General features: G+C 43.9%; 1 protein-coding gene across 1 annotated transcript in view; it reads left to right on the forward strand.

Moving 5' to 3' along the window:
* SHC4 (SHC adaptor protein 4) overlaps window positions 1-25,819 on the forward strand; it is a 137,825-nt gene that overhangs the window by 109,093 nt on the left and 2,913 nt on the right. Inside the window, exons 9-11 of the mRNA XM_004578384.4 lie at window positions 1,083-1,143; window positions 6,475-6,654; window positions 19,766-20,019. Of these exons, the coding sequence (XP_004578441.2) occupies window positions 1,083-1,143; window positions 6,475-6,654; window positions 19,766-20,019 (495 nt within the window). The remainder of the gene's footprint in view (window positions 1-1,082; window positions 1,144-6,474; window positions 6,655-19,765; window positions 20,020-25,819) is intronic.

A 25,819-nucleotide genomic window follows, 5' to 3' on the forward strand; every position in this document is an offset into this window, starting at 1 on the left:
CAAATATGAACTCATTAACATTCATTGATTCGTTTTACTTTTGATACTTCTCAAGATATGTTGCACCTTTCCTTGGATGTTGTTTTCTCCCATCCCCTCTTCCCACCATGCCCAGCTCTCTCTAGGGCTCTGCTTTCTTCAGCCTTTGCCTCGATTCTGTTTTTAGCCCTTCCCTATCTTTCCTATTGTGGTACCATGTTGTATTGCATTGCTTATTTGTATCAAGGTTAAGTTCAACCTTTTCTCCTTGACTCTAAACTCAATCCCCTGACTGATGTGCTCATGTCTATTAATGTCACTGCCATTCTTTCGCTAATTCAGTCTGGTTTTTTTTTGTTTTTTTTTTTAATTTTCTCATGCCTCGGGCTGCTTGTTAAGACCTAGAATTTGATTGTGAGACTATCTTTTTAATCCCCCCCAACGTTTCCATTGCCATCACACATTTCTAAATTCTGGTTTCTAACTGCCTTCTGAAAGCTCTTTTCCATCTCCAGCCTCATTCTTCCAAAGCTCCTGTACAGTTCCATATTAATTATCCTAACACCCTGGGCCAACACTGGGCAAAGGTATGAGGGCAACCCCGTTCCATTGCCAAAGAGAGCTGTATCTATAGGAGCGACTGAAGCCCTTCAGTGAGATGAGCTTTACAAGAATGAGAAGTGAGTCTGGCTCATCAAGCTTGGGTCGTTTAAGGGCTCTAATCTGCCAAATCAAAGTTAGATCAAGGTTAGCTGCAAGGCCCAGTGTTCACACTAATGTGCTGAAAACTGCTCTCTGGCTGAGGCTTTGGTGGAGTCCTGGGTATGAAATTCCAAACAGAAAGTGGTCATCCTTAGGACACAGGACATTGGCCCGTTTTGCAACTCTCCACCCCCCAATGACTCAATGCCACAGCTCCAAAGCGACAGGCTGGGAGGGGAGTATATGCTCAAGAGTATATAGCTCAAGAGCCCTTCCCTTCCTTGTCAGACACATGCAGGGACAGTAAGTGGAGGCCTGGGAGTGTTGTTTATGATTGTCTTTCAGAAGTTTGTGTACTTGTGCTATGTTTGTAAATGTCTCACCACTTATTGTTTGCACAGCCTGGAAACTCCAAGTGCAGCAGTGTCTACGAGAATTGTTTAGAACCAAGCAGGTCAATAGGTAGGTGACGCACCCTTCCCGTCTGTCACGCTCCTTCCTCCTGTTGTTGGATGTACGTGGCCCATTTCTCAAATCCCTCATGGGGAGATCAGCACACACAGGTAGACACATCATTCTTTGAGCCACAGGCTTCCCAGAGAGGAACAGAATGCTACAAGAGTGTCTCTGGGAAGACCCACAGTTCTCTTTGCTCTGGGGTGATCCACTGTGCTGATGGTTTGGCTTCATGGGCCCTTTCACTGCTCCACTGTCATGAAAACCCTCTTCGAGTACACAGGACTCAAGGGAGGTCTACTTCAAAAGGCAAGGAGACAATGAACTAATATGAAAATGGCTATGTGTCACATCTACTGGGATTAAAATCCAAGTACCTATGAAACTGTGTCACATAATACAATGTAATTAATGAATTAAAAATAATAAATAAATAAAAAAAAAGAGCAAAGCTTTTCTCCAGTATGGCAAAAGGAACAAAAGGAGATCTGAAAAATGAGAATCCCAACGAGGGGCCTCTCCACTGCATAGCTGCCAGGATGTTAAATCTTATATTGCTACCTGATGTTAGGCAGAAGTTTTTCATGATACAGGCATAGGACATCAACTAACAGGTTGGACATACATTTTCCTAAAGTAAATTCTGTTGCACGTTAGTCATTGGCAAATTGTTGAAGGGATTTATTGCTTGCTGCAGGTTTAGGGAGGAGGTGACTGACAGATCACATTGTGGGGACAGAGTTAGAGAGCTGCATTTAGGGACTCTAATCAACAGGAGTTTGTCGTGGACAAGGTACCATTTTCAACAATATTTTCATATTTCTTATGGAATGATGTCAATGTAACCTACTGGTTTTGTTCTCTTTTTGTATCAGGGTGTGAGAATCTGTTGTTTGTAGTATAGCTCTGATTGTCACCCTCTTTCATCTTGTTAAAGAAAAAAAGAGTAGTAAATTAGGGCTGGTTCTGTGAGTTAAGTTACTGTCTGCAAAGCCAGCATCCCATTTGGGTGCTGATCAGGGTCTTGGCTACTCCAGTCCTTGAGCCCCTGTACCCACATGGGAGACCCTGAGGAAGCTCCAAGCTTCTACCTTGCCCAGCCCTAACTGTTGTGGCCATTTGGGTAGTGAACCAACAGACAGAAAATTGATCTTTTTTTCCTCTCTCTCCCTTCCTACTTCCCTCCTCTTCTTCCCCTGTAACTCTGAGTTTCAAATAGATAAATAGGTCTTAAAAAAAAAATAGTAAGCTAAGGGAGTAATTCTTTTTGAACTCTTACTGTTTTTACTTTGTTAAAATTTTTGAAATTTTGCTCATTTGGGGCCCGGCGGCGTGGCCTAGTGGCTAGAGTCCTCGCCTTGAAAGCCCCGGGATCCCATATGGGCGCCAGTTCTAATCCCGGAAGCTCCACTTCCCATCCAGCTCCCTGCTTGTGGCCTGGGAAAGCAGTTGAGGACGGCCCAATGCATTGGGACCCTGCACCCGTGTGGGAGACCCGGAAGAGGTTCCAGGTTCCCGGCTTCGGATCGGCGCGCATCGGCCCATTGCGGCTCACTTGGGGAGTGAATCATCGGACGGAAGATCTTCCTCTCTGTCTCTCCTCTGTGTATATCTGGCTGTAATAAAATGAATAAATCTTTAAAAAAAAAAAAAGAAATTTTGCTCATTTGAAAAAAGGAGATAATATGTGTTTCCATCTGCTGGTTTATTCCTAAAATACCTGTAAAAACTGTGGCTATGCCAGGTTGTTCTAAATTTTACTGTATTTAAGTGAAATAGTCACCTTTCCATTTGCTTACTGTTTATATCCCTTGCCTATATTCCTGCTGAAATGTGGTCCTTTTGCCTTTTTCATGTGTTTCTTAGTGAAGCATTAAGGGTTTTAATCGTAATGTAAATTAGAACTTAAAAATAGAGAATGACCCCGATTGGCTCAAGTGAGATAAGGGGAGAAGCCACACCTAGCCTCCCAGCCATCCCAGAGTCCCTGATGTGGAGCATGCTCTGAGGGTCCTGCTCAAGTGTGTGTGTGTTTGTTTTGTTTTGTTGTTAAGATTTATTTTTATTGCAAAGTCAGATATATATAGAGAGAGAGGAGGAGAGACAGAGAGGAAGATCTTCCATCCGATGATTTGCTCCCCAAGTGACTGCAACGCCAGGAGCTGAGCCGATCCAAAGCCAGGAGCCAGGAGCTTTTCCGGGTCTCTTGCATGGGTACAGGGTCCCAAGGCTTTGGGCCTTCCTCGACTGCTTTCCCAGAGCACAAGCAGAGAGCTGCAGGTACAGTCGCCATGTCATTGGGTGTCGCTCAGAATTCATTCCTCACTTAAATATATAGTGGCCTTATCCATGGATGTCCCTAGGCAGTAATTCCATACCCCCAAGACCCCAAGGCTCATCACTGAGCAGCCATCAGGAGAGGCCCAGTGCTGGTTGGCACTCTGCCCACTCATAAGCCCAGGACCCTCCCCCAACCCAGCCGCAGTGGATGGGGAGCTGGGATCCCCAGCCGGAAGCCTTGCCCAGCAGGAGTTCCCCTAGCCACAGCCATGTGGCTGATGGATCCAGTCACCCGCCTGCTGCTCCACTGACTGTTCTTTGAGCGCTTGCTTCATCCCAGGCACTGAACTGCAGGAGACAAATGCATACCTGCCCCCTCATCTTCCCCTCCATCTTCCTCTCCCTCTCCTCCCTTTTCTCCTTCCAATCCCTATCATTCTGCCTTTTAAAAAAAGCAGAATAAATAAAATCTTTTAAATAAATCTTTAAAAAGAATTTCTGTGATTATAACAACTGAATACTATCATTAGATTAAGTTTCAAGTTCCAGTAGTAAAGCAAATAGCTGCGGCCCAGTGCTGGAGCCTAATGGCTGAAGTCCTTGCCTTGTATGCACTGGAATTCCACATGGAAACTGGTTCATGTCCCGGATACCCCACTTTCCATCCAGCTCCCTGCTGTAGCCTGGGAAAGCAGTTAAGGATAAGCCAAAGCCTTGGGACCCTGTGCCTGTGTGGAAGACCCAGAAGAAGCTCCTGGCTCTTGACTTTGGATCAACTCAGCTCTAGGCATTGCAGCCACTTGGGGAGTAAACCAGCGGGCAGAAAATATTTCTGTCTCTCCTTCTCTCTGTATTTCTGCCTTTTTTATGAAAATAAATAAATCTTTAAAAAGAAAAGAAAAGAAAATAGCTGTAAATGTACAATTTCAAATCTCAGTCATTTTCACTTTCAGGAGGCCAAAATCCCATCTCTGTGGGTCACAATTTTTTATGAGCTTATGATACAGCTAAGGAGGTGTTGGTACTAGGTGTAAAAGGATTGTCTTCAATCTTTGATTTCTTTGCAGCGTTCTTTTAGCTGCTTGTCATTTGCTGAAAGTACATTTTGCTTAAACTAGATGAATCATCAGTTCACTTAACCTAGCCAATGGAAGCTGTCAAGTGCACACATGGATGAAGGGTCCCACTACTCTCTCCCTTTGTAGAAAGCCCACCCCTCTCTCAGGACACATGTGTACAAAGTCAAGCATGGGCATAGCAAGACCACATGTCACTGTGGGCAGGGACTAAAGGAGGAACAGGTCATCAGGCTGGGCTCTCTTGATTGGGCTCCTCCCCGCCCCCGCCAGAGTACCCTGGGGTGCTCCATCTATGAGTCCCAGGAATCAGAGCGCTGTTCCTCCCACATGTGGTCCGAACTTGGGCCTCATTACAATGTTGAAGGAGTGAGGTAACAACAGGACTGACATTTTATGGTCAGGCAGTGGACAGTCCCTACTTTAGGTGTAGCCTTTGGTGATGCAGAACCACATCTCATATCTGGCCAAAGCTATTCCTAAACTTTGGTAAAGCAAAAAGCCCCCATCCTGGGATTCTTAGGGACAGAACCATGTGGGCCGTCTAAAGAACTCCATGCCATGGGGTAGCAAATGCTGATCCTCGCATCCTTGCGTTCCCTGAGTGTGGTATGGCAGGTGTGTGCAGCTGCTGCAGCTGTGCCCAAAGCAGGTGGGAATCCCGCCTTCACAGTGCAGACAGACTACACGCACTCCAGATAGGAACCCAGTGATCGCAGAAGTGACAGCAGCAGTGACTCTTGTACTGTGGCCTCTGAAGATCGAGTACCACGTTTCAGTCCGGAGGGTCGGGGAAGGTTCTCCTGATGGTGTAGGTGTTGGAATTGATGACTGGAGGATGACTGTGATGGAGATGGGGAGGGAAAGCATGTCAGAGGAGGTGAGCCCATAGGGTGAGCTCACACTACAGGACCCAGTGGCTCCAGTAGATTTCTACACCGGACAAGTGAGAGAAGGCAGGGAAGCCTAGCAGAGTAGAACCTGCAGCCCGTTCTAGAGCATAGGAAATAACAAACAGGTCTTCAAGCCTCTGAGAAACACCATGTGAGCAGATGTACAGTTTTAATAGGCTCCTGCTGGCCATGATGTGTGGCATAGGGAGGAGGATAGAGAACATGACAGTTGATTGCATTTTGCCAAACAGCAGAATTGAAAGAACAGCAACCAGTGCAAGACTGAGCCAGGAAACTGAAAACTTCAGGCATAGAGAGAAGCTGGATGTTACCCCTGCTTAAGAATCCTGATCAACTGTATAATAGACATGTAGCAGAGACTGACATGACCAGATGTGGAGACAGTGCAGTGTGCATCTCTGCATCCAGACCACAGATGGACTCCCAGTGAAACTTGAATGTATCCTGACAGTAGGATGCTGGAGTCTCTGACATTGTCCATGCCTACAACGTTGGGAATTACTTCAGTAGCAGAATGATGGACTTTCAATTGGACTACCCATTGTAAGACTAGCAGGGAAATCATTCGGAGGGGGAGGGAACTTAGAGAGGATGGGAAATCCCAGAGCCTATGGAACTTATAAAACAACAACAACAATAATAATGATAAAAGAATCTGATCATTCATTTATTTATCTTTGAGTTGAAAAACTGTAAGTGAAGTAATTAAATGTTGAATAGGATTTTACATGAGCCTTTCTGGTTGTGTATGGCATGCTGCCTTTTGGGTAAGCACTTGGAGCAGTACTGCATGTGGCTTCAAGCTGTTTGCTGAGGTGGTCGGCCCCCTCCCTTCCTTTTTGGTTCTTCCTCTGCTGAGGAGGCAATCAAGAGAGAATAGAAGGAAGGGCGGCGAGAGGGAGGCTTTCCCTCAACGACTGATGCTTGGCCTGGCTTTAGGAGGTAAGGTCAAACCCTGTATGGGTGGGTGAGGCTTTTAGCTTCCCATCAATCCTAGACACAAATAGGATTTTCTACTTACTGCATCAAAAACAAAACAATGATTCTGTGGCTCCTAATTCCCACAGGTGATGCCCATGACAGAGGAGTGCAGTTCCTACGAGAGGCCTCCTTCATGAAGCACACGTGTCGAGTGGATCTCTTTGATGACCCTTGCTACATTAATACACAGACCCTTCACGGTGCGCTCGGCTCTGCCAGAGAGCAGAGCTCAAGTCAAGCAATGGGGAGCTCGTGGCTTCCTGGAAGTAAGTAGCTTGCTCGCTGTCTGTTTTAGCTTCCTGGGGCTGTTGTAACAAATGACCACAAACTGGGCATGTTAAAACAACAGAATTCGCCGAAGACAGAAATCTTCACTCAAGCCCTTAGGCTGATGGCTTCCTTGTGGGGACTCCTCAGGAGGGTTTGTCTCATTTCCCTTTCCTTGCCTGTGGATACCCCAGCCTCATCATTACACAAGTCCTCAGAGGGTCTGCTCTGGGACTGTGCGTCTGAGAGTGCTGTCTATCGCAGAGGCTGATAATCAGTGGATTTAGGGTGAGATAAAATCCTCTCATCAGCAAGCCCTTCATTTAACTACACCTGTAAACACTCCTTTCCAAATTAGGTTACATTCACAGGTACCATGGATTCAGACAGAACATATCATTTTAGGGGCCAATAAATCTTTCATTATCTGTCTCTTGTTCTATTTTTTTTTTAAAAAGATTGATTTATTTTACTTGAAAGTCAGAGTTAGAGAGAGAAATATGTTTTGTCCATTGGTTCACTCCCCAGATACTGCAAAGACCGGAACTGGGCTGATCGAAGCATAGAGCTAGAAGCTTCTTCCTGGTCTCCCATGTGGATGCAGGGAGCATTTGGACTATCTTCTGCTACTTGCTTAGGTGCATTAGCAGGGAACTGGATTGAAAGTAGAGCATCTGGGACTCAATCTGGTGCCAATGGGGATGTTGGGCGGAGAATATGATGTTGCATGGGCCCCCTGTTGTTCATTTTAAAGGTTATTTGGCCTTAGTTTTAGAGAGTTAATAAGATTCTTTTTTTTTTCCTGCATTCTCTCACTTTAGCTAATATAGATCAGAACTTTTGGAGATTATTTGAGTTTGAACATTTTAGCATTTTGATTTTTCAACAGACCTTTCAAATGTTAAATTTGCTCCCATTTTGGTGTCTGTTGTCTGCTTTTGCTATAGAAAAGTTGTCAAACTCAGGACATGTTGTCTGTATGAGCAACAGTGGTCACTGTTTCTGTTTCCTTTAATGTTGGCATTGATTTAATTCATTTCCAAACCCCTTGGTAAATCATCTATGTATTACTAAAATAAGATGGCTCCTTTCTTCAATCTCCTATCATGGGTGAAATACAATAAAACAAACATCATTTTCTGCCAAGTTGCTTCAGTGGTAAATGCATAAACAGGAACATAAATAAAGAAGAGCAAAATAAGCCAAAAACTACAGTCAACTGAAAAACAAACAAAAATGTTTTTCATAAGATATTGAACCTTGTTCAGAGATTGGCATAATCTCAAACTGGCTTTACTCCAAAGATGGCGATTCAGTTGGCACTGAGAAAGCCCTTTCACTGGCCCAGAAAGTTTCTCCAGAACTGCCAAAGGCAATTTCCCAGCTGATGTGGTTGCCATGGCAAGACCAAATTTACATGATTTTGTGGAGTGTGGGTTTTACTGGGCTACCCAACTCCAGAAATGTGGAGAGCCCTCAGTGTCAGCCATGGAGCTGTCCTTTCGCAAACTTTCTAGGGTCATTCTTGGTGCCCATCCCAACTAGGTGGAGGTCTCTGGTTGGATACTGAGAGCTTGGCAGGTTGGGTCTTTGTGGGAATCTGTGTTAGGAAGTGAGGGGGAGGGCTGGCTGTACAGGGGGAAGTAGAAGCACAATGCGGGCTTGGCAAGCCTCTGTCAGGCCCCACACAGAACTGGCCTGCTCTGTCAGAGTGTCCTACCCTGGACTTCAGCGGCTGGGTCTGTGTCCTTGGATTGTGTTAATTTCTGTAAGTGGGCCATTCCTGAGTGGATAAAACTTAGAGCAGCTGAAATGGAGCCTGAATTGCTGTTCAACTGAACTAGACACATGGGGGGCAGTTAGCCCTTCCTTGCAGGGGGTTTCGACTGTGCTTCTCCATGCCAACCACAGAAGGATTTTTTGTGTGATGGGTGAGGGGATATGAGCCAGATTCTTGCACTAAGCAGAGGACAACTGCTCAATGTAGAATGTTCTGCACGGGTAAGGTTAAATGCTTAGAGGGAAAGTTTGTGTTTAGAAAGGTTTCTGAACCCTAGATTTTAAAAGTGACTTTATTTATTAGTATTTACTTGATAGGTTCCAACAGATTTTTCAGAGCCACAAGATATTAATAAATAAGATTTAGTAGGTGGCTCAAATTAGGTGGTTATTGACATACAATTCCAGTTCCTTTCTAATCAACTTTTCATTGTTAAAATATTTATAACTGAAGCAAAAAGAAACAAAAAAACAAAAAACAGAAAAACCCACTGTTTTTTGCCATTCAATAACATGAAAAGACAAAATCCATTTGCAACTGTCTTTGGTTAAAAATAAGTAAAGGCCTTGCCCAAAACTAGAATATCAAATGTGTTTTTTCTCATTCCTGTGACAATATGTCCAATAATGTTGACTTCTAGCATTCTTTCTTTTTGTTTGTACCTTAGGGCATGTAATGTAGTATAGCCCTCTTTGGCTTCTTGCTGCCCCCTAGGGGTTATATTTAGCCTACCATCACTCCCTCCTAAAAAAAAAATGAAATACTACTCCAAAAACATAATGTTAACTTAAGAAAATGCAATAAAGAGGAGTAGTAGGGCTAACTTCACAATACTTTTTTATAAAATACCTTATGTTCCCCTTAACATTTCCCCCAATGATTCTTCTTCCTTCTTTGTCCCACAGAAAGCCTCTCTTGTTTCTCTAGCCACTCAGCCACCCTCATCTCCCCAAAAACGAATCGATCAGTTCAGCGAACTTAAGAAGCAAAGTAAAACATATATCTTCAGCATAACCCCAGGCTCCTCACTGCTTCCAGTTACTGCCAACATAGGGAGGGTTGTACACCCCATCTCTCCTTGCTAAACATGCCAAAAGAAAACCACTAGTTTGGGTACTAGATTTTTAGGTTGGTTTATTATTAGTTTCTTTTAATTTTTTTTAAAATTTCATTTTTAATATTGTTTACAGAGTTGAGAGGGATGCATGCCCTGTGGATCTCTGATAAGGATGAGAAGGGCTGAGGTGTGGAGGAAAGTGGGTGGGACAAATGTTTCCCCTACTTTTTTTTCCCTCCTGTATCCACAGAGAAGAAGGGGAAGGGACCACTCTTGCTGTCAAACTACATCAGCAGAGATGGGCGACACTCGTTTGAGGATGCCTTAGAAACCTTGAAGTGGGGAAGCATGTTCTGACGGTGTTGCCTGAGTGGTTTTGATAGCCCTGAGATGTTGCTGGCTTCATTGCACCAGGGTTGAGATCATCTTTCCAAGGTCTATTGTCTGACCCAGTCCACCTTAGTTCATCCACAGGCCCAGGAACATGCTGCAAAGCTTGGCCAGGAAAGTGGTCCAGCCTTTTCTGCTTTCCAGCCTCTGGTGAGGTGGTGAACATTCCCTGCTGATCTAGATGAGTGGGCCGTCATGTCCCCCGTGTGCATCTGGGCGTGCTGTCCACTGCACTGGGCATGCTGTTCACATCAGCACCTGAGGAAGCCCAGTCTTGAAACATGGACTCCAAAGAAAACATCTTGTGATTTTCCCTGTGGCCAGGGTTTGAGTATAGTAGTTAGTTGGGGAATCCCCCAGGAAACCTTGTCTTGGGTGACCTCAGACTTGATTCTTACATGTACAAGCTAATGCAGGGTCAGGTTCAGTCCATCACCTGCACCAGCCCACATGGCTCTGCCCCTAGCCCCATCTCTCATGCAAAAAGAAGGGTGCTTTTAGCCCCAGATCTCTTGTGTGTTGGCGAGTGTCATGGCCCTGTTTGGCATAGCCTGCCCTAGGTCCTGGCTTTTGCACGTGCCAGCAGGTGCTGCAGCCTGGCCCAACCCAACCTCTTCCCAGCCCTGGCTCCTGCAAGTATCAGTGGGTTCCATGATCAGCCCATCACCACCCTCAACTCTCTGCACCAACCTTCAGGTGCTACAATCCCACACAGGAGAACCCACAGTTTCCCTACAGAATTTGCCCCCAGATGCAATTCTCTTGCATTCTGGTGGGTGCTGTGGCCCAACCTGATGTAGCCCACCCACTGTTCTGACATTTGTGGGCAGGTACTAAGAGCGTGGCCAAGCCAGTCATGCCCCCCACCAGCTCTAGCTTTTTCATGTGCTGGTGGGTGGTAGGCGATGCTATTTAGTCCAGTCCGGGTCTCCCATGTGGTTGGGTACCTTGGCCTGACCCAGACATGGCTTCTGTCTTTCCTCCTATAAATCACCCCATCTCAGCTCCCTTGCCTACCTGTGAGTACAGTGGCCTAGTCAGTGGTAGACCCCAAAAGTCATTCCTCCCCTGTCAAATGTGCCCTCAGCTGCTGCCACTCAATCATGTCCTATACCCCGCTTTGACCCAACCTATAGCCCCCCCTGCCTGTGGGTCAGGGTGGCATGTCCCAGCCTGGCATTCCCCACCTCCCCCACATAAAAAAAATTAGGCAACTATGCTGGCACACTGGTATAGTTAACTCAGATTGGGCTGAATGTCTGCCAGCTATTGGCTGCTTTCTCACTTGTCCACAGCTGGTATATTATTAGTTTCAGTGTCACCTTCCATAACAAGAAATGTCACCCACCCAACAATCTAGTGTAAAAATAAGTAAAATGTGTCTGTTTAATAAAATAGCACAAAATTGGCAACATAGGACTGGTGTGGTGTCTTTGCTATTTTCAACATCTGGCCTGTGTCTCTGGTTCAAGGTGAGAGCCAAATTTCTCTGTAATTTTTATGTATCACATTTATGTTCTGCCAGTAGGGGGAGGTAAAGGCGAGGGGAGCACAGGTACATTGTTTAGCGGATATAACCCGCAAGTGAAAGACAGCATGACTTCTTACCTGGCCTTGGCAGAACCTAGGTGTACCATACTTAGCTGCAAAGAAGGTGGAAAAAGTTAGCTCTCGTATGGTGCCCAGTTAAAACTTAGGAATTGTATAATGTTGCTAAAGAGGCAGGTAAATATTTGTAGGTAGCTCCCTCTGCTACAATATACCTTTCTGCTTTTTTTTTTCATGAGCCTTTGCTCACATTAAAATATATTTCCCTTTTTCACAATGAAGATATTGCAAATACGTCATACAATTGCAGCATCCAAGATTGAATGAGAATCTTTTTTATATGCTCCCCTTCCGCATCCAAAATTAGTGGTGGAGTAGGAATAAGATAATTGAAATAAAAATTTACATTCTGAAAGAGAAGAATGCAACAGCCTAGGGCAGCAGTTGCTGGTGCACAGTGATTACAAAGTCCATAGCTCATAGTGATTACAAAATCCTGCCAGGCAGTGGTTGTAAGCTCTCTGAGTTGGGGAGTGGGGGGAATGATTTGTTTAGAGACTGGTTCATCTGTGTTTATTTATTTAGTTAAATATTTATTTTATTTTATTTTAAAAAGCTACAGAGTGGAGGCAGGGGTGAGGGGTTGGGGAGCAGGACACAGAGAGAGCTCCTCCATCCACAGATTCACTCCCTATATGGCTTTAATGACCACAGCTGGGCCAGTCTGAAACCATGAGCCAGAGCTTCTTCCAGGTCTCCCACATGGGAAGCACATCAGGTACTGGGCCATCTTCTACTGCTTTCCCAAGAGCATTAACAGGGAGCTGGATCGAAGTGGAGCAGCCAGGACTTGAACCAATGCCCACATGGGATGCTGGTATTGCAGGTGGTAGCTTATCCCACTGTGTTACAGTGCTGTCCCTGGTTCAGTTTTGTGAGAGAGCTTTGGAGGATCCAGACTGTGCTCTCTGGGCTGGTCTTGCATCGTCCTCCAACTTAGAGCAGATGTTGGAGAAGGCACCTTCTTTGCTGATATCACTTTTGTTTTTAAGATTTATTTTATTTTTATTGGAAAGTTGATATACAGAGGAGGATAGACAGAGAGGAAGATCTTCTGTCTGTTAATACCCTAAGTGGCCTCAATGGCGAGAGCTGCATCAATCTGAAGCCAGGAGCCTTTTCTGGGTCTCCCAGCTGGATGCAGGGCCCCAAGGATTTGGCCATCCTCTACTGCTTGCCCAGGCTACAAGCAGGGAGTTGGATGGGAGTTGGGGCCCCGGGATATGGACCAGTGCACGTATGGGATCCTGGCATTTGCAAAGAGAGGACTTTAGCCACTAGGCTACCACACTGGGCCCAGCTATCACCACGTTTATAGCCCATTTGCTGTTGCTGTGGGCTTGAGAGCCTGAAGTTTGCCTCGGGAGCCAAGAGCCAGAGACATGAGGGGTTGGGATTTCTTTGTCAATGCAGTTTCCTCAGAATTTTAGGATTCTGCTTTATTTACATAGAGTCTGTTCCATTGAACTGTTGCTATGCTTCTTTATTGTCCTTTTATTTCCCAAAGGATCTGTGGTGATATTTTTCTCTACAACTGGTAATGATTTTTCTTTTTTTATTTGGCAATTTCTCTTTTAGGGTTATTACTTTATTGATATTTCCCAAATACCTGGATTTTGATTTAATTTTTCTGTTGTTTTCTAAAAATTCTATTTCATTGACCCCCTCCCATTTATTTTTTAAAGATTGATTTATTTTCTACAGGAAAGACAGATTTACAGAGAGGAGAGACAGAGAGAAAAAGAAATCTTCCATCCACTGATTCACTCCACAAATGGCCTCAATGGCCAGAGCTGAGCTGAGCTGAAACCAGGAGCCAGGAGCTCCTTCCAGGCAGCCCACGCGGGTGCAGGGTCCCAAGGCTTTGGGCCATCCTCGACTGATTTCCCAGGCCACAAGCAGGGAACTTGATGACAAGTAGAGCAGCTGGGACATGAACCAGCATCCATGTGGATGCCTGTACTTGCAGACAGAGGATTAGCCAACTGAGCCATCACTCTGGCCCCTTCCCCTTCATTTTGTCTTCCTTCCACCCTCTTTGGATTGTATTTTCTCTTTATCAGATCTCCACAATGTTTTCTTCTATTGGCTTTATAGTTTTATATCCACACTAAAAATTTTAGTCCACTTTTAAGGAAAAGATTTATTTTATTTATTTGAAAGGCAGAGAAGGAGAGACCTTGTATCTGCTGGTTCACTTCCAGAATGGCTGCAGCAACCAGACTGGGCCAGGCTGAAGCCAGGAACCAAGAGTTTCTTCTAGGTTTCCCACAGAGGGCAGAGGCCCAAACACTTGGACCATTGTCTGCTGCTTTCCTAGGCACATTATCAGAGGGATGGATCAGAAGGGGAGCAGCCAACACTTAAACTGGTGTCCAGTTGTTGTTTTTGCATGTTGTGGCTGAACTTGCTAGGCCACAAAACTGACCTCTGTTTCTCCCCTTTGACCTCTCTGATCATATGAGGCAAGGTGTCAGTTTTATCCTTGTGAGTCCATTTCCCAAACACTGTTGCTGAAAACATCTCTTCTTTGTCTTAATGCCAGGCTTTGATTAATGTGCTAGTCTGCTCTGGATATGTGAAGGTGTTTCTGAGTTCTTTTTATTAATGCTTTTTCTATTAGGTGGCCCATCTGTTTTGTATTTTTGTACTAATCACTATTTAAGAATTGTTCTGCCTTTATAAGATGTCTAACATTTTTCCTTTATAATACAAGTTTTCTCTGGTTACTATCTTAACTCCTCATTATGGCTAACATTTTTTTTCTGCCACGTTTTCAGGTACTTTATGGGAGTGAATATATTTTTCTTGTCAATCATGCAAATAAAATTTAACTGCTGATTTTTAGATACCCAATAATCATATAATAAATAAAAGGTTTCATTGTTATGGGTTAAATTTTAAAATTGGCTTACTCACGAAAGCTTAGTTGTAACCCCAAAATCAGCAGTAGGAGGCAGGCGTTGGTGTAGAGTGGACTAAGCTGCCTCTTGGGAAGCCAGCATCCCAGATCATAGTGCCTGGCCTGAGTCCTGGCTGTTCTACTTCTGGATTCCTGTCATTGCACACCCAGGATGCAGTGGGTGAGACTCAGGTACACATGGGAGACCTGTGTGGAGTTCCTGGCTTTGTTTGTGGAATGAACCCGTGGATGGAAAAATCTGTTGGTTTCTCTGCCTTTCAAAAAAAATAAACATTACAAAATTCTCATAGTGCTTCTTAACGCCGTCAACAGGTGTCCTTCTGTGGTTTATTCAGTGCCACATCTTCACATTCTTAATGCTGCTTGTTGGTGGTGTCACTACTGAAGACACCCCCACGCACAGCAGTGAATTGCTCTCTAGAATTTCTAAGTGAGGGAAGGATCTGATGTGCCTTACAAAGGTAACATGTGTATAAGATAAACATGGATCAGGCATGAGCCGGTGTTGTTGGCTGCAAGTTCAGTTAATTAATCGACAGTATATACTGAGCGCAGTGCCCGTACACAGAGACCCACATAAAGCTGTGTGTTCATTTATTGATGAACATGTGGTGATGTCTGACATCTCAAAGCACAACTACCACAAATAGCAAGAACTGACTGTGTTTTCATTTCTCTCCGACTGGACATGGAGTCATTTTAACACGCTGAGGGGAAAAAAGAGTGAACTTCCAGAAACAAGGTTGTCATCCCATTCTAACATTCTTCTCACAAGTTCATCCTTCTCCTGGTTGGAATCTTAGCTATCATTTGTGTTTGTTTTATAGAAAGTGTTTTGTTGGGGAGTGGTGGGGGGAATCCCAGTGCCTATAAAACCGTGTCACATAATGAAGGTAATCAATAGAAAAATTATTAAATAAAAAAAGAAAAAAAGTGTTTTGTTAATATTTAAAAGTCTTTCTTTTAAACAATTTTTAAAAATTTATAAGTACTTATTTTTTTTCCCTCGATACAGATTTATATGCATAGGGAATCACCCCTTCCCCAATCTCTTGTCTTCCTCTGTCCTTATATTCCGCTCTTAATATTTGTCCATAAGTTATTACAATGGCAAGTCATTCACTTCACTGTGACAGGGTTAATTTTCTGTAAATGTATCATGACTACAAATAGAGGGAAAAGGAAGAAAATAAAGTAATGTAATATAAAAGTATAATTAAATATAGTCATGGGAATTCTATTATTTTTTTAAAGATTTGTTTATTGCAAAGTAAGATGTACAGAGAGGAGGAGAAACAGGGAGAAAGATCTTTTATATGATAATTCACTCCCCAAGGGACTGCATTGGCCGGAGTTGAAGCCAGAAGCCAGGAGTTTCTTCTGGGTCTCCCACACCAGTGCAGGGTCCCAAGGCTTTGGGCCATCCTCAACTGCTTTCCCAGACCACAAGCAAGGAGCCGGATGGGAAGCAGGGCTGCGGAGATTAGAACTAGTGCCTGTATGGGATCCCGGCGTGTGCAAGGCGAGGACTTTAGCTGCTAGGCCTCGCCGCCGGGGAATTCTATTATTTGGGAGTGCAAAGGCACATGCTGTATGTGTCTCTTATTTCCCCGAATACTAATCCCTCCAGTAGAGTTTATAGTTTTGTATGTGTATGAGTAAGTCATACAAATTCTCTTAGGAAGAATTAAAATAATAAAGAATGGTATAAATGAAAATAATAAAAAGGTCCCTTCCCATGCCCTAGAACTTTCTCCAACTACCTGAATACTAACACCTTTTTTTGATTGCTGCCAGAATGTTAGTGTGCGCTTAAGTAACTAGTGGTTTCTGTCCCCAACTCCCTTCTTGTGTTACTCTTGTATTACAATGAGGTTTTTCCCATTAGCAGCTTTCTCCTTCATTGTTTGCAATTGCACCATAGAATTGTATCATAGGAGTGAATAATGATTTTTAAAACCAGTCACTTGTAGAGCGACTCATGTTTCCTTGTTTCCACATCTTTTGCTAGTGCAATGATTGAGACTTCCACACTCCTGCTACAAGTGCTATTAGTGTGTCATCTTTACAGTTAGCATTGAGGCTTTTTATCTTTTGATGCTGTTTACATAGTTGGGAAGGATGCATGCCCATGTGGACCATGGATTAGGGTGGCGAGGGTCCAGGAATGGGGGAAAGTGAAAGAGACAGCTTTAAATGCTGCTCGCTTGCTTTCTCATAGAGATTGCTTACAGCTGTTTAATCAGATTTTATGTGTCTGATTTTTTTTCTCTTTCTTGAATGATATCCTCCTTTCACGGGTTTGCCCATCAGATAAGAAGGAAGGTGGCTGATCACATTTGTCCTGTCTGTTCCTGAAGCTCTGATTGGGTACCATGTAGCTGTAGTTGCTAAGGGAAATGCAAGACGAAGTGATTGCTTCCTGCAGTGATTCCTATTACATTTTAATGTCAGTTAATCTAAGGTGGCTTTCCTTGCAGGTTCCTTAACCTTCGCTTTTGAGAACATATAATTATATCAAATCAATGATTTATGAATATTATATAGGAATTGCATACATAGCCATATTTACATTGTGATTATCATTCTCAAAGTCAACTTTATACAAGGGAAAAAGGGTATTAATGGATAATATGTCACAATGCTAAAAGTCATTCTAGTTGGTGTTATATTTAGTGCTGTTTAGGGTGATTTTTCCGTGTTTTCCAGATTTTAAAAAATCAGCTTGTCCAATTTGTAAAAAAGAGCACTTAAAAAATTTGTCACATAATGTGCTTCTAGCAGAGTTAGATTTTCAGCAAATGTTTGGCTGATTGAAATCTCTGGGCACAGTGTATCTTGTCCTTTGGCTAATTTGGGAAAATGTGTTAGGAAAACATTGTCCACATCCTCTGGCTGGCCCATGATCAATTGTTTCTGTTCAAGATGATATAATGTCTGTCTGTCTTTTGTTTTGTTCTTGTCCAAAAGCTCTTCACCATAATCTCAGAATAAACTAAAAGTCACCATGCACTCGAATGTGTGCGCCCGCCCAACACACATGCACACATGCATGCCCCCATGTGTGTAAACACATCATTTTCTCTGACACACACACACAAAGTTGCTCATTAGAAGTTCTGCATTGTGTCTGAAAACAGCCACCACCAAGGCCAGCTGTGAGGATTATTCATCAAATCTGGACACATTTCATCAGGCTTTTCCTGGCAACAATAGAGACACTGACTTGTGGAGAATGTTCCCAGCCATTAGATCTAGATGAAGAATATCTTCGCGAGTGTGGCGTCATAACTGTTGTGCAGAAAGAAGTTCGTAAGGAGAGGCAAAGCCATTAACAGGAGAACTGGGCTGCACCTGCGTCTCTGCAGGGCTCTGCTTGCCTCCACTCCTGACTTCCTCGGATGCTCACATGTAAATTGTAAAACTCAAACTCCAGCAAAATTCCCTTTGTGAGATCCTTGGATAAGGACGTGCAAACACTCCTTTGCATTAACATAGAGGCAGGTTGGCTTCTACATGAGGGATCCTCTGCATTTAATGGTACTGTTAGTTGTCCCTGAGGACCACAGGGAATGGCGTTCAGAACCTCCTGCTGACACCAAGACTGGTGGATGCTGCAGTCTCTAATGTAAGATGGTTTAGTATTAGTCTGTAACCTATGCATGTTGTCTTGTATGCTTTAAGTCATTGGTAGGTCACTTAGAATACCTAATTGAAATGGCATGCTATGTAAGTAGCTGCTATTCTGTGTCATTGAGGGAATAATAATGAGAAAAATAAGTGTAGTGTAAATGTTCATGGGGTTGTAAGTTCTTCCCAGATGTTTTCAGTCCGAGGTTGTTTGAGTCTGGACATGTATGGCCATGATTGTGGAAGGCAGACTGCACACAGCTTGGTCTACATGATTATTTTTCCTAGTGAAATTTTCAACTTTTTTCCCTAAATCTCATGTCATTGCTTCTGGAGGTGCCATCTGTCATCCTGATAGCCTGATCACCTACGGGTACCTTTGTGGGTGACAGAAGTAGGTGGCTTGACAGGTTTTAATAACGGAAAGTTTTTCATATGTAGCGCAAAGGTCTTAGAGTTTGGAGACTAAGAACATGGACTGTAGAGTCGGAAGAACCTGATGTTGAATTCCAGATCCACAGCCTACTAGTAACGTGACTTTGACTAAGTAACGGCTCATTGGGAAGATAATTTCCTTGTCTGTTTAATTTTGAGAATTTTTAAAAATGTATATTTATTTTTATTGAAATGAAGATTTATAGAGAGAAGGAGAAACAGAGAAAAGATCTTCCAGCTGCTGGTTCACCTCTCCAAGTGCCTGAAACTGCCAGAGCTGAGCTGATCTAAAGTCAGGAACCAGGAGCCAGGAGCCTCTTCTGGGTATCCCTCACAGGTGCAGGGTCCCAAGGCTTTGGGCTGTCCTCAACTGCTTTCCCAGGCCACAAACAGGGAGCTGGATGGGAAGTGGAGCAGCTGGGATATGAACTGGCACTCCTGGCTTTGTCCTGGCTGAGCCCTGGCCTTTCAGCCATTTGGAGAATGAGCCATGGGATGAAAAACACATCTCTTTCTCTCTCTCTCTCACCTTTGACTTTACCTCTCCTTCTCTGTAACTCTGTCTTTTGGGTAAATTAAAAACAATTTTTAAGGGAGTTAAGCAGCATATTGTATGTGAAGCATCATTGACGCAGCAGTGGCTCTGCTGCCGCGGGGTGTGCTGGATTTCTACTGTCCTTTCCGGCTTCCAGTCTGAGGTCAGAGTGACATACCGGGTTTGAAGCAGGTTCTGCCCTCCTCCCGTAACCATAGCAACAGTCAGTGAGGTGATGCAGAGAAGATCTCTTTCTCTCCCTATCTCTCTCTCTGTAGCTCTCCAAATCCAATAAAATTAAATCTTAAAAAAGTCAAAATACTCAAAATGGGCCTAGTCCAAGGTTATCATGGTCATTTCCATGGCATCTGGGAACACAGTAGAGGTTGTCTGTAAGTGCAGAATAAGCTGCTTTCCTTGCCACATAAAGAACATCTCCATGCAGTTACAAAGCAGTTCTCATGGGCCAGTTCCCTTGCTGATCTGAAAGGAAAAAAAATCTCACACTTGGGAAAGCCTTCCGTGGTGAAGGAAGCCAAAGACAGTGTTTGGATAGACAATTGAATGAGAGGCTGTTGCAAGGTGTGAACACAGAAACCTCATTTGTTCCAGAGACAATGGATCCTTGACCAGTGCCTGGCACACCACAGGACCTCAAGTTGTATTTATGAGTGAATGCATGGATGGATGGGTTGACAGATGGGTGGTCAGTTGGATGAAGTGGTGACTCTCTCTCTGTGTTCTGATCTCAGAGACACCAGAAACCGTTCAGCCAGGTGCCACAGCCCAGCCTGCCAGCGAACATTCTCTGCCACATATCAAGCAGCAGCTGTGGAATGAAGAGTGCTACCACGGCAAGCTGAGCAGGAAGGCAGCCGAAAGCCTGCTGATAAAGGATGGGGACTTTTTGGTTCGAGAGAGCGCAACGTCCCCCGGCCAGTATGTACTGAGCGGACTCCAGGGAGGCCAGGCCAAACATCTTCTCCTGGTGGATCCCGAAGGCAAGGTAGCCCTAACTTGTAATTTACAGGCTTTGCAGGAGAATGTTCTATTAAGACTAACCTGAGGAACAGCTAACACTGGCCTTGACGGATCTCAAGGCTAAGTGTGGACATTCCTGTGAACTCTCTAGCTGGAACAGGAAGTACTAAATAGAAGATAGGAGAAGGGTGAGATTGGGGGGCTACTCTGAGTCATCAAATAGAGGCTAGCTTCTTTCTGCCATTCTCAAATCAGTCCAGCAAATTGAAGGCATACCCAGTACATGGAAGAAAGCCACAGGTGTTTGATACTCAGTGTAGTGTAGGTATTTCTTACTGCCAGGGTGCTTATGTTTCCATAAAATAGACGCTTAAATAATCAGGATGAATGAGGGAAGGATGGTTCAACCAAAGGATTCTTTCTCAGGTCAGGCTGCTTGAGGCCGATTGAGAAGGCTCCTTATGGGCTCTGACCTGTAGGATAAACCTTGAAAGAGGACAGAACAGAGCTATAAAGGAACAGAGAGAGTAATAAAATGGTAGAAGCCAATACAGGGTGTGCAGCTGGAGCAGAAAGTGAGCCAGGAAGGGCAGCTTGCAGCCACCGTGTGGGATGGTGATATGGACCAAACCGCCTGATTTGCCAGAGTGCGGGTACTGATCATTTTGGAGGAGGGACTTGGATGCCACCAACCCAGTGTGGGTGGCAACATCATCCAGGTGGCAGAAGGGATTTTCTAGCTCTCATTCAACCACAGAAACAGTGGTTTAAGTACTTAATATGGACCAAACTGTCCTTGTGAGAACAGCAGAATCCAGCTGAGAAGCTGTAGTACCCCAGACAGGCACAAAGCCGAGAAATGTCACACTAACATCGAGGCAGGAAGGCAGTTTCACTTCACCTGCATCGGTTCCTTTCCCAAGGCAGCACCGCTCGGGGCCAGCAGCAGTGTGATTTCACCCTTGGTGCGGCAAGAGCGGAGCGTGCACCCCTGTTGTGGCTTTTCGTGGGCAGCCTGAGGAACTGGTTGTGCCTCACGTCCGTCCAAGCACCAGCAGCACTGGATGTCTGGGTACCACTGAGGACAGAACATGCTGGGAAACAGCTGGCCCTCCTTCACTTGGGCAGGAGAATGTGCACCACATCAGGCTGCTCACTGAGGAAGGAGAAGAGAAGACAAGTATGCCACCAGCTTTCTGCCTCTGCTTGATGGGCTGGTATAGGTTTGGCCCTAGTTGGGAGGTCGGCAGTGAGGACAAGAGCCCAGAGGCTTGCTGTTGTAGCACTGGGGGAGTCGCAGTGCCACAAAAGGACACCAGAGGGAGCAAGGGATTACAAATCCTCGGAAAACAGATCCTTCAGACCCAGAGAACTTGCTTGAGCATACCGCAGCTCCCAGAAATTCTGGCTTGAAGCTGGTCTGCAGTAGTCAAGGCATTCCCTTGTATGAAGCTGGTTTGTGGTGGGAGAGGCGGGTGCTTTTAAATGCGTGATTCCTAAGCTCAAGTTATGAGACGAAGAAAAACATGAAGGGAAGTGCGGCCCAAATAGAGGAACAAAGGAAATCTTAATGAAACGAAAATGTATAAATTACATGACAAAAAGTCAAAATAACCATTGGAAAGATGCTCTGTGAGCTCAGGAACACAATTCAGAACAAACAGAGAATATCCGTGATGAGAGAGACCACATAAAACAGCAGAGAGGCTAGCATTGTGATGCTGCAGTCTCAGCCTGTATCTACAATGCCAGCATCCCACATGGGACCTGTTTGCGTCTTGACTACTCCACTTCCAATCCAGAACATGACTCACATGCTTGGGTCCCTTCCACCACAGGGGAGACCTACAAGAAGCTCCTGGCTTCAGCCTGGCCCAGTCCCAGTCATTGCAGCCATCTGGGGCGTCAACAAACACATGGAATATAACTGTCTCTCTTGCTCTCTGCCTTTCAAATAAATAAATAAACCTTTTCTTTTAAGTCAGAAATTGCAAATTTGAAAAATAAAACAAGGCAGAAAAATTTCACGAGAAGGGTTCAGCAACAGACTTCATCAAGCAGAGGAAATCATTGAACTTAAAAATGGGTTAAAATTACCCAGACAGGGAAATAAAAAAGAATGCGGAAAAAAGGAAGAATAAAACCTATAGGACCTAGGGGATAGCAGTGCTAATACCAGCAAAGGTACTGTGGAAGTCCAGAAAGTGGAAAGGGAGGAAGGGAAAAGGAAACAAAGAAATTCCAGTAATCTAGAGAAGAAATGAGCATCATGTTCAAGTAGCCAAGCTACAAGAAACCCAAAGAGGCGTGGGCATCATGGGATGCCCACATCTTGTGTTGGAGGGACAATTAAAGTTCCACCTTGACTGCTTCTTGTCTAGCTTCCTGCTGATGCCCCTGGAGACAAACGATGGTGAGAGTGCTTATGTCCCTACCACTCATGAGGAAGCTGCATGCTGAGTTCCGGACTCCTGGCTTCAGCATGGGCCAATACTGATGTTGCAGGCGTTGGAGGAGTGAACCAGTTATTGGAAAATTTCTCTGCCCCTCTCCCCATGTGTCCGGTTCTTTGCCTTTGAAATAAAATGAATGTAAGTTTTAAAAAGCCACTAGCTGACATCACACTCAACGGTGAAAGATTAAGCTTTTCTTCTAAGATCAGCAGCAAAACAAGGATACCCACTCTCCTCACTCTCTGTCGTCGACATAATACTAGAAGTATTAGAGAAATTAGTAAGCAAAAGTAATACAAACAACCAAATCATCAAGGAAGCAGTGAAATTATGCTTGCAGATTGATCATCTTACATGTAGAAAATCTGGAGACTCAGAAAAAAATCTGTTAGAACTAATAATTTCATCGAAGTTGCCAGAAACACAAAGATAAAATGCGAAAATCAGTTGATAATTCCAGAAAAAAATTATTCAAGAAGAAAATCAATAAGATTGCATTTGAAGTAGCATCATGGAGAATAAAATACTAAGGAATATTTTTAGCAAGTAGAGAAAAGACACACATGTGCTGAAAATTACAAAACATTGATGAAAAAGATTACAGGTAAATGAAAGACATTCCATGGTTGTTAATTGGAAGCGTTAGTGTGTCAGAATGTGCACTACTCAATATAAAGATTCAATGCAACCTTTATCAAATTCACAATGAATTTTTATGGACATGGAAAAACCGTGCTAAAATTCATATCGGACTACAAAGAACCCCCAATATCCAAAACAACGTCCGGAAAGAAAAACAAAGTTAGAGGTCTCACACTTCCATATTTCAAAACATGTTACAAAACTGTATTAATGAAAACGGTACTGGCCTGAAGATTGAAAGAACAGTGGAATAGAACAGAGAGCCCAGAATTAAACCCCATTGTATTTGGGCGAATGATCCCCAAGAAGAGTGCTAACATTATGTAATGGGGAAAGGATGGTGTTTTCAAGAGCATTTCTCAGGGACACTAAATATCTGCATGTGAAAGAATGAAACTGAACCACATACACACAGATACCAGTCAAAACAAACAGTTCAGCAGAAGACCCGACACTATAAACACTTAAAAGAAGCTTAAAGAAGCGTGCAATAAAAGCATTTTAGTACTGTTCTTTGCAGTGGAAATTTTTGTTTTTTTTAGATAAGGCACCAAACAATAAGCATCAAAAGCAAAGATAGTGGGAGTAGTGGAACTACACTAAAAAGCGTCTTCATAGCAACAGGGACCATCAACACGGTGAAAAGGCAACAAACAGAATGGGAGAAACTATTTGTAAAGTGTGCATCTGATTAGTAGTTCATACACAATGTATGTAAAAGACTCCTCTTTTTCTGCAGCAAAAACCTCAGAGAACCCCATTTTTTAAAAAGTCTCTTTTTATCGGAAAGCCATAATTGCGTAAACAGAGGAAGAAACAGATCTTCCATCCACAGTTATTGGGCTTGTCCAACGCAGGGAACATGAGATTTTTCCGGGTCTCCCATATGGATGCAAGAACCTGGACCAGACTCTGCTGCTTTCCCAGGCACAAGCAGGGAACTGGATCAGAAGTGTTGCAACCAGGACTTGATCTGGTGACCATATGGGATGCTAGTGCTTCAGGTGGAGGCTCAGCCTGCTATGCCATCATGCAAGATAATCCTATGTAAAATGGGTACAGGGTTTGAATATATATTTGTCTCAAGAAGGCATACAGCTGAGTACCTGGTACAGGAAGAGGCTCTGAGCATCACTAAATGATCAGATAAATACAAATCAAAATCATTGTTCCTTAACACTTCACACCTGTTAGACAAACAAAGCAAACATAATATGAAGTGTTTATAAGGACTTTAAGAAGATGAAACCTTTGTACTCTGTTGCTGGGAATGCAAGATTATGCAGCCACTATGGAAAAAAATTATAATATCCCCCCCAAAAGTTAAAAACAAAACTGTTTTTTTTTTTATAACCAATCACAGTTTTGAGTAGTTAGTCCAAAGAACTGAGGTCATGATCTCGAAGAGGTACTGGCATTCCCATTTCATCATGGCATTACTCAGAGCAGCTGTGAAGTGGGAAAAAGGGGAAAGAAGGTCTATGGATGATGAATCCATCAGGAAACTGTGGTGTGTACACCCGATAGGACTCTATTCAACTAAGAAGGAAGGAAACCCTGTCATGCTGCAGTGTTTTCAGAGACCTGGCAGCCAGCGTTGAGGCATACTGGGCAAAGCCACCACCTGTGATAGTGGCATCCTACATGGACACCTGTTCATGTCTTGATGCTCTACTTCTAGTCTAGCTCATTGCTGCCTGGAAAAGCAGCAGCGGAGAATGTCTTAAGTGCTTGGGCCTCTGCCACCCATGAGAGAGACCCAGAGGAATCTCCCAGCTCCAGCCACTGCGGCCATTTGTGGTGTGATTCGACAGATGGAAGCTCTCTGCAAGTCCTCTGTAACTCTTCTGTAACTCCTCTGACATTCAAAAAAACAAACAAATCTTGGGCCCGGCGGCATGGCCTAGAGGGCTAAAGTCTTCGCCCTGAACACGCCAGGATCCCATATGGGCGCCGGTTCTAATCCCGGCAGCTCTACTTCCCATCCAGCTCCCTGCTTGTGGCCTGGGAAAGCAGTTGAGGACGGCCCAAAACCTTGGGTTCTTGCACCCTTGTGGGAGACCTGGAGGAGGTTCGAGGTTCCTGCCTTCGGATTGGCATAGCACCGGCCGTTGTGGTCACTTGGCGAGTGAATCATCAGATGGAAGATCTTCCTCTCTGTCTCTCCTCCTCTATTTATATCCACCTTTCCAATAAAAATAATAAATCTTTAAAAAAAACAAATCTTTTTTTAAGAGGGAGAAATATAGGTGTTATACATACATATATATAAAGTATATGTATATACACAAATATATGTATATATAAAACACATACATATAAAAAGGCCTTAAGAGCATTATGTCAAGTAAAATATATTATATACTATATATCATATATCATATATTATGTAAATAAATATGTATTTATTAATTAAAAGAGAGGCCTTAAGAGCATTATGTCAAGTAAAACAAATCAGTCACAAAGGACGAATACTGTCTCAAGTAAGCAACCTCACAGACACCACAGTAGAGTGGTGGTTGGTAGGGCCTGAGGCCAGGAGAAGCGAGGAGTTACTTACTGTTCAAAGCGCCAAGATGGAGAAGTTCTTGAGCCTGCAGTGTGGCACTGTGCTTAGAGTTAGCAATATTGCCCGGTACACTCAAAATCTGCTAGGAGGGTGAATCGCATGCTTTTTCTTTTTTAATACTAAAGCCACACACACATACTCACAAAGCCTGTGGATGGGGT

The sequence above is a fragment of the Ochotona princeps genome, chromosome 6 (genome assembly GCF_030435755.1).
Source record: "Ochotona princeps isolate mOchPri1 chromosome 6, mOchPri1.hap1, whole genome shotgun sequence".
Classification (NCBI taxonomy): Eukaryota; Metazoa; Chordata; class Mammalia; order Lagomorpha; family Ochotonidae; genus Ochotona; species Ochotona princeps.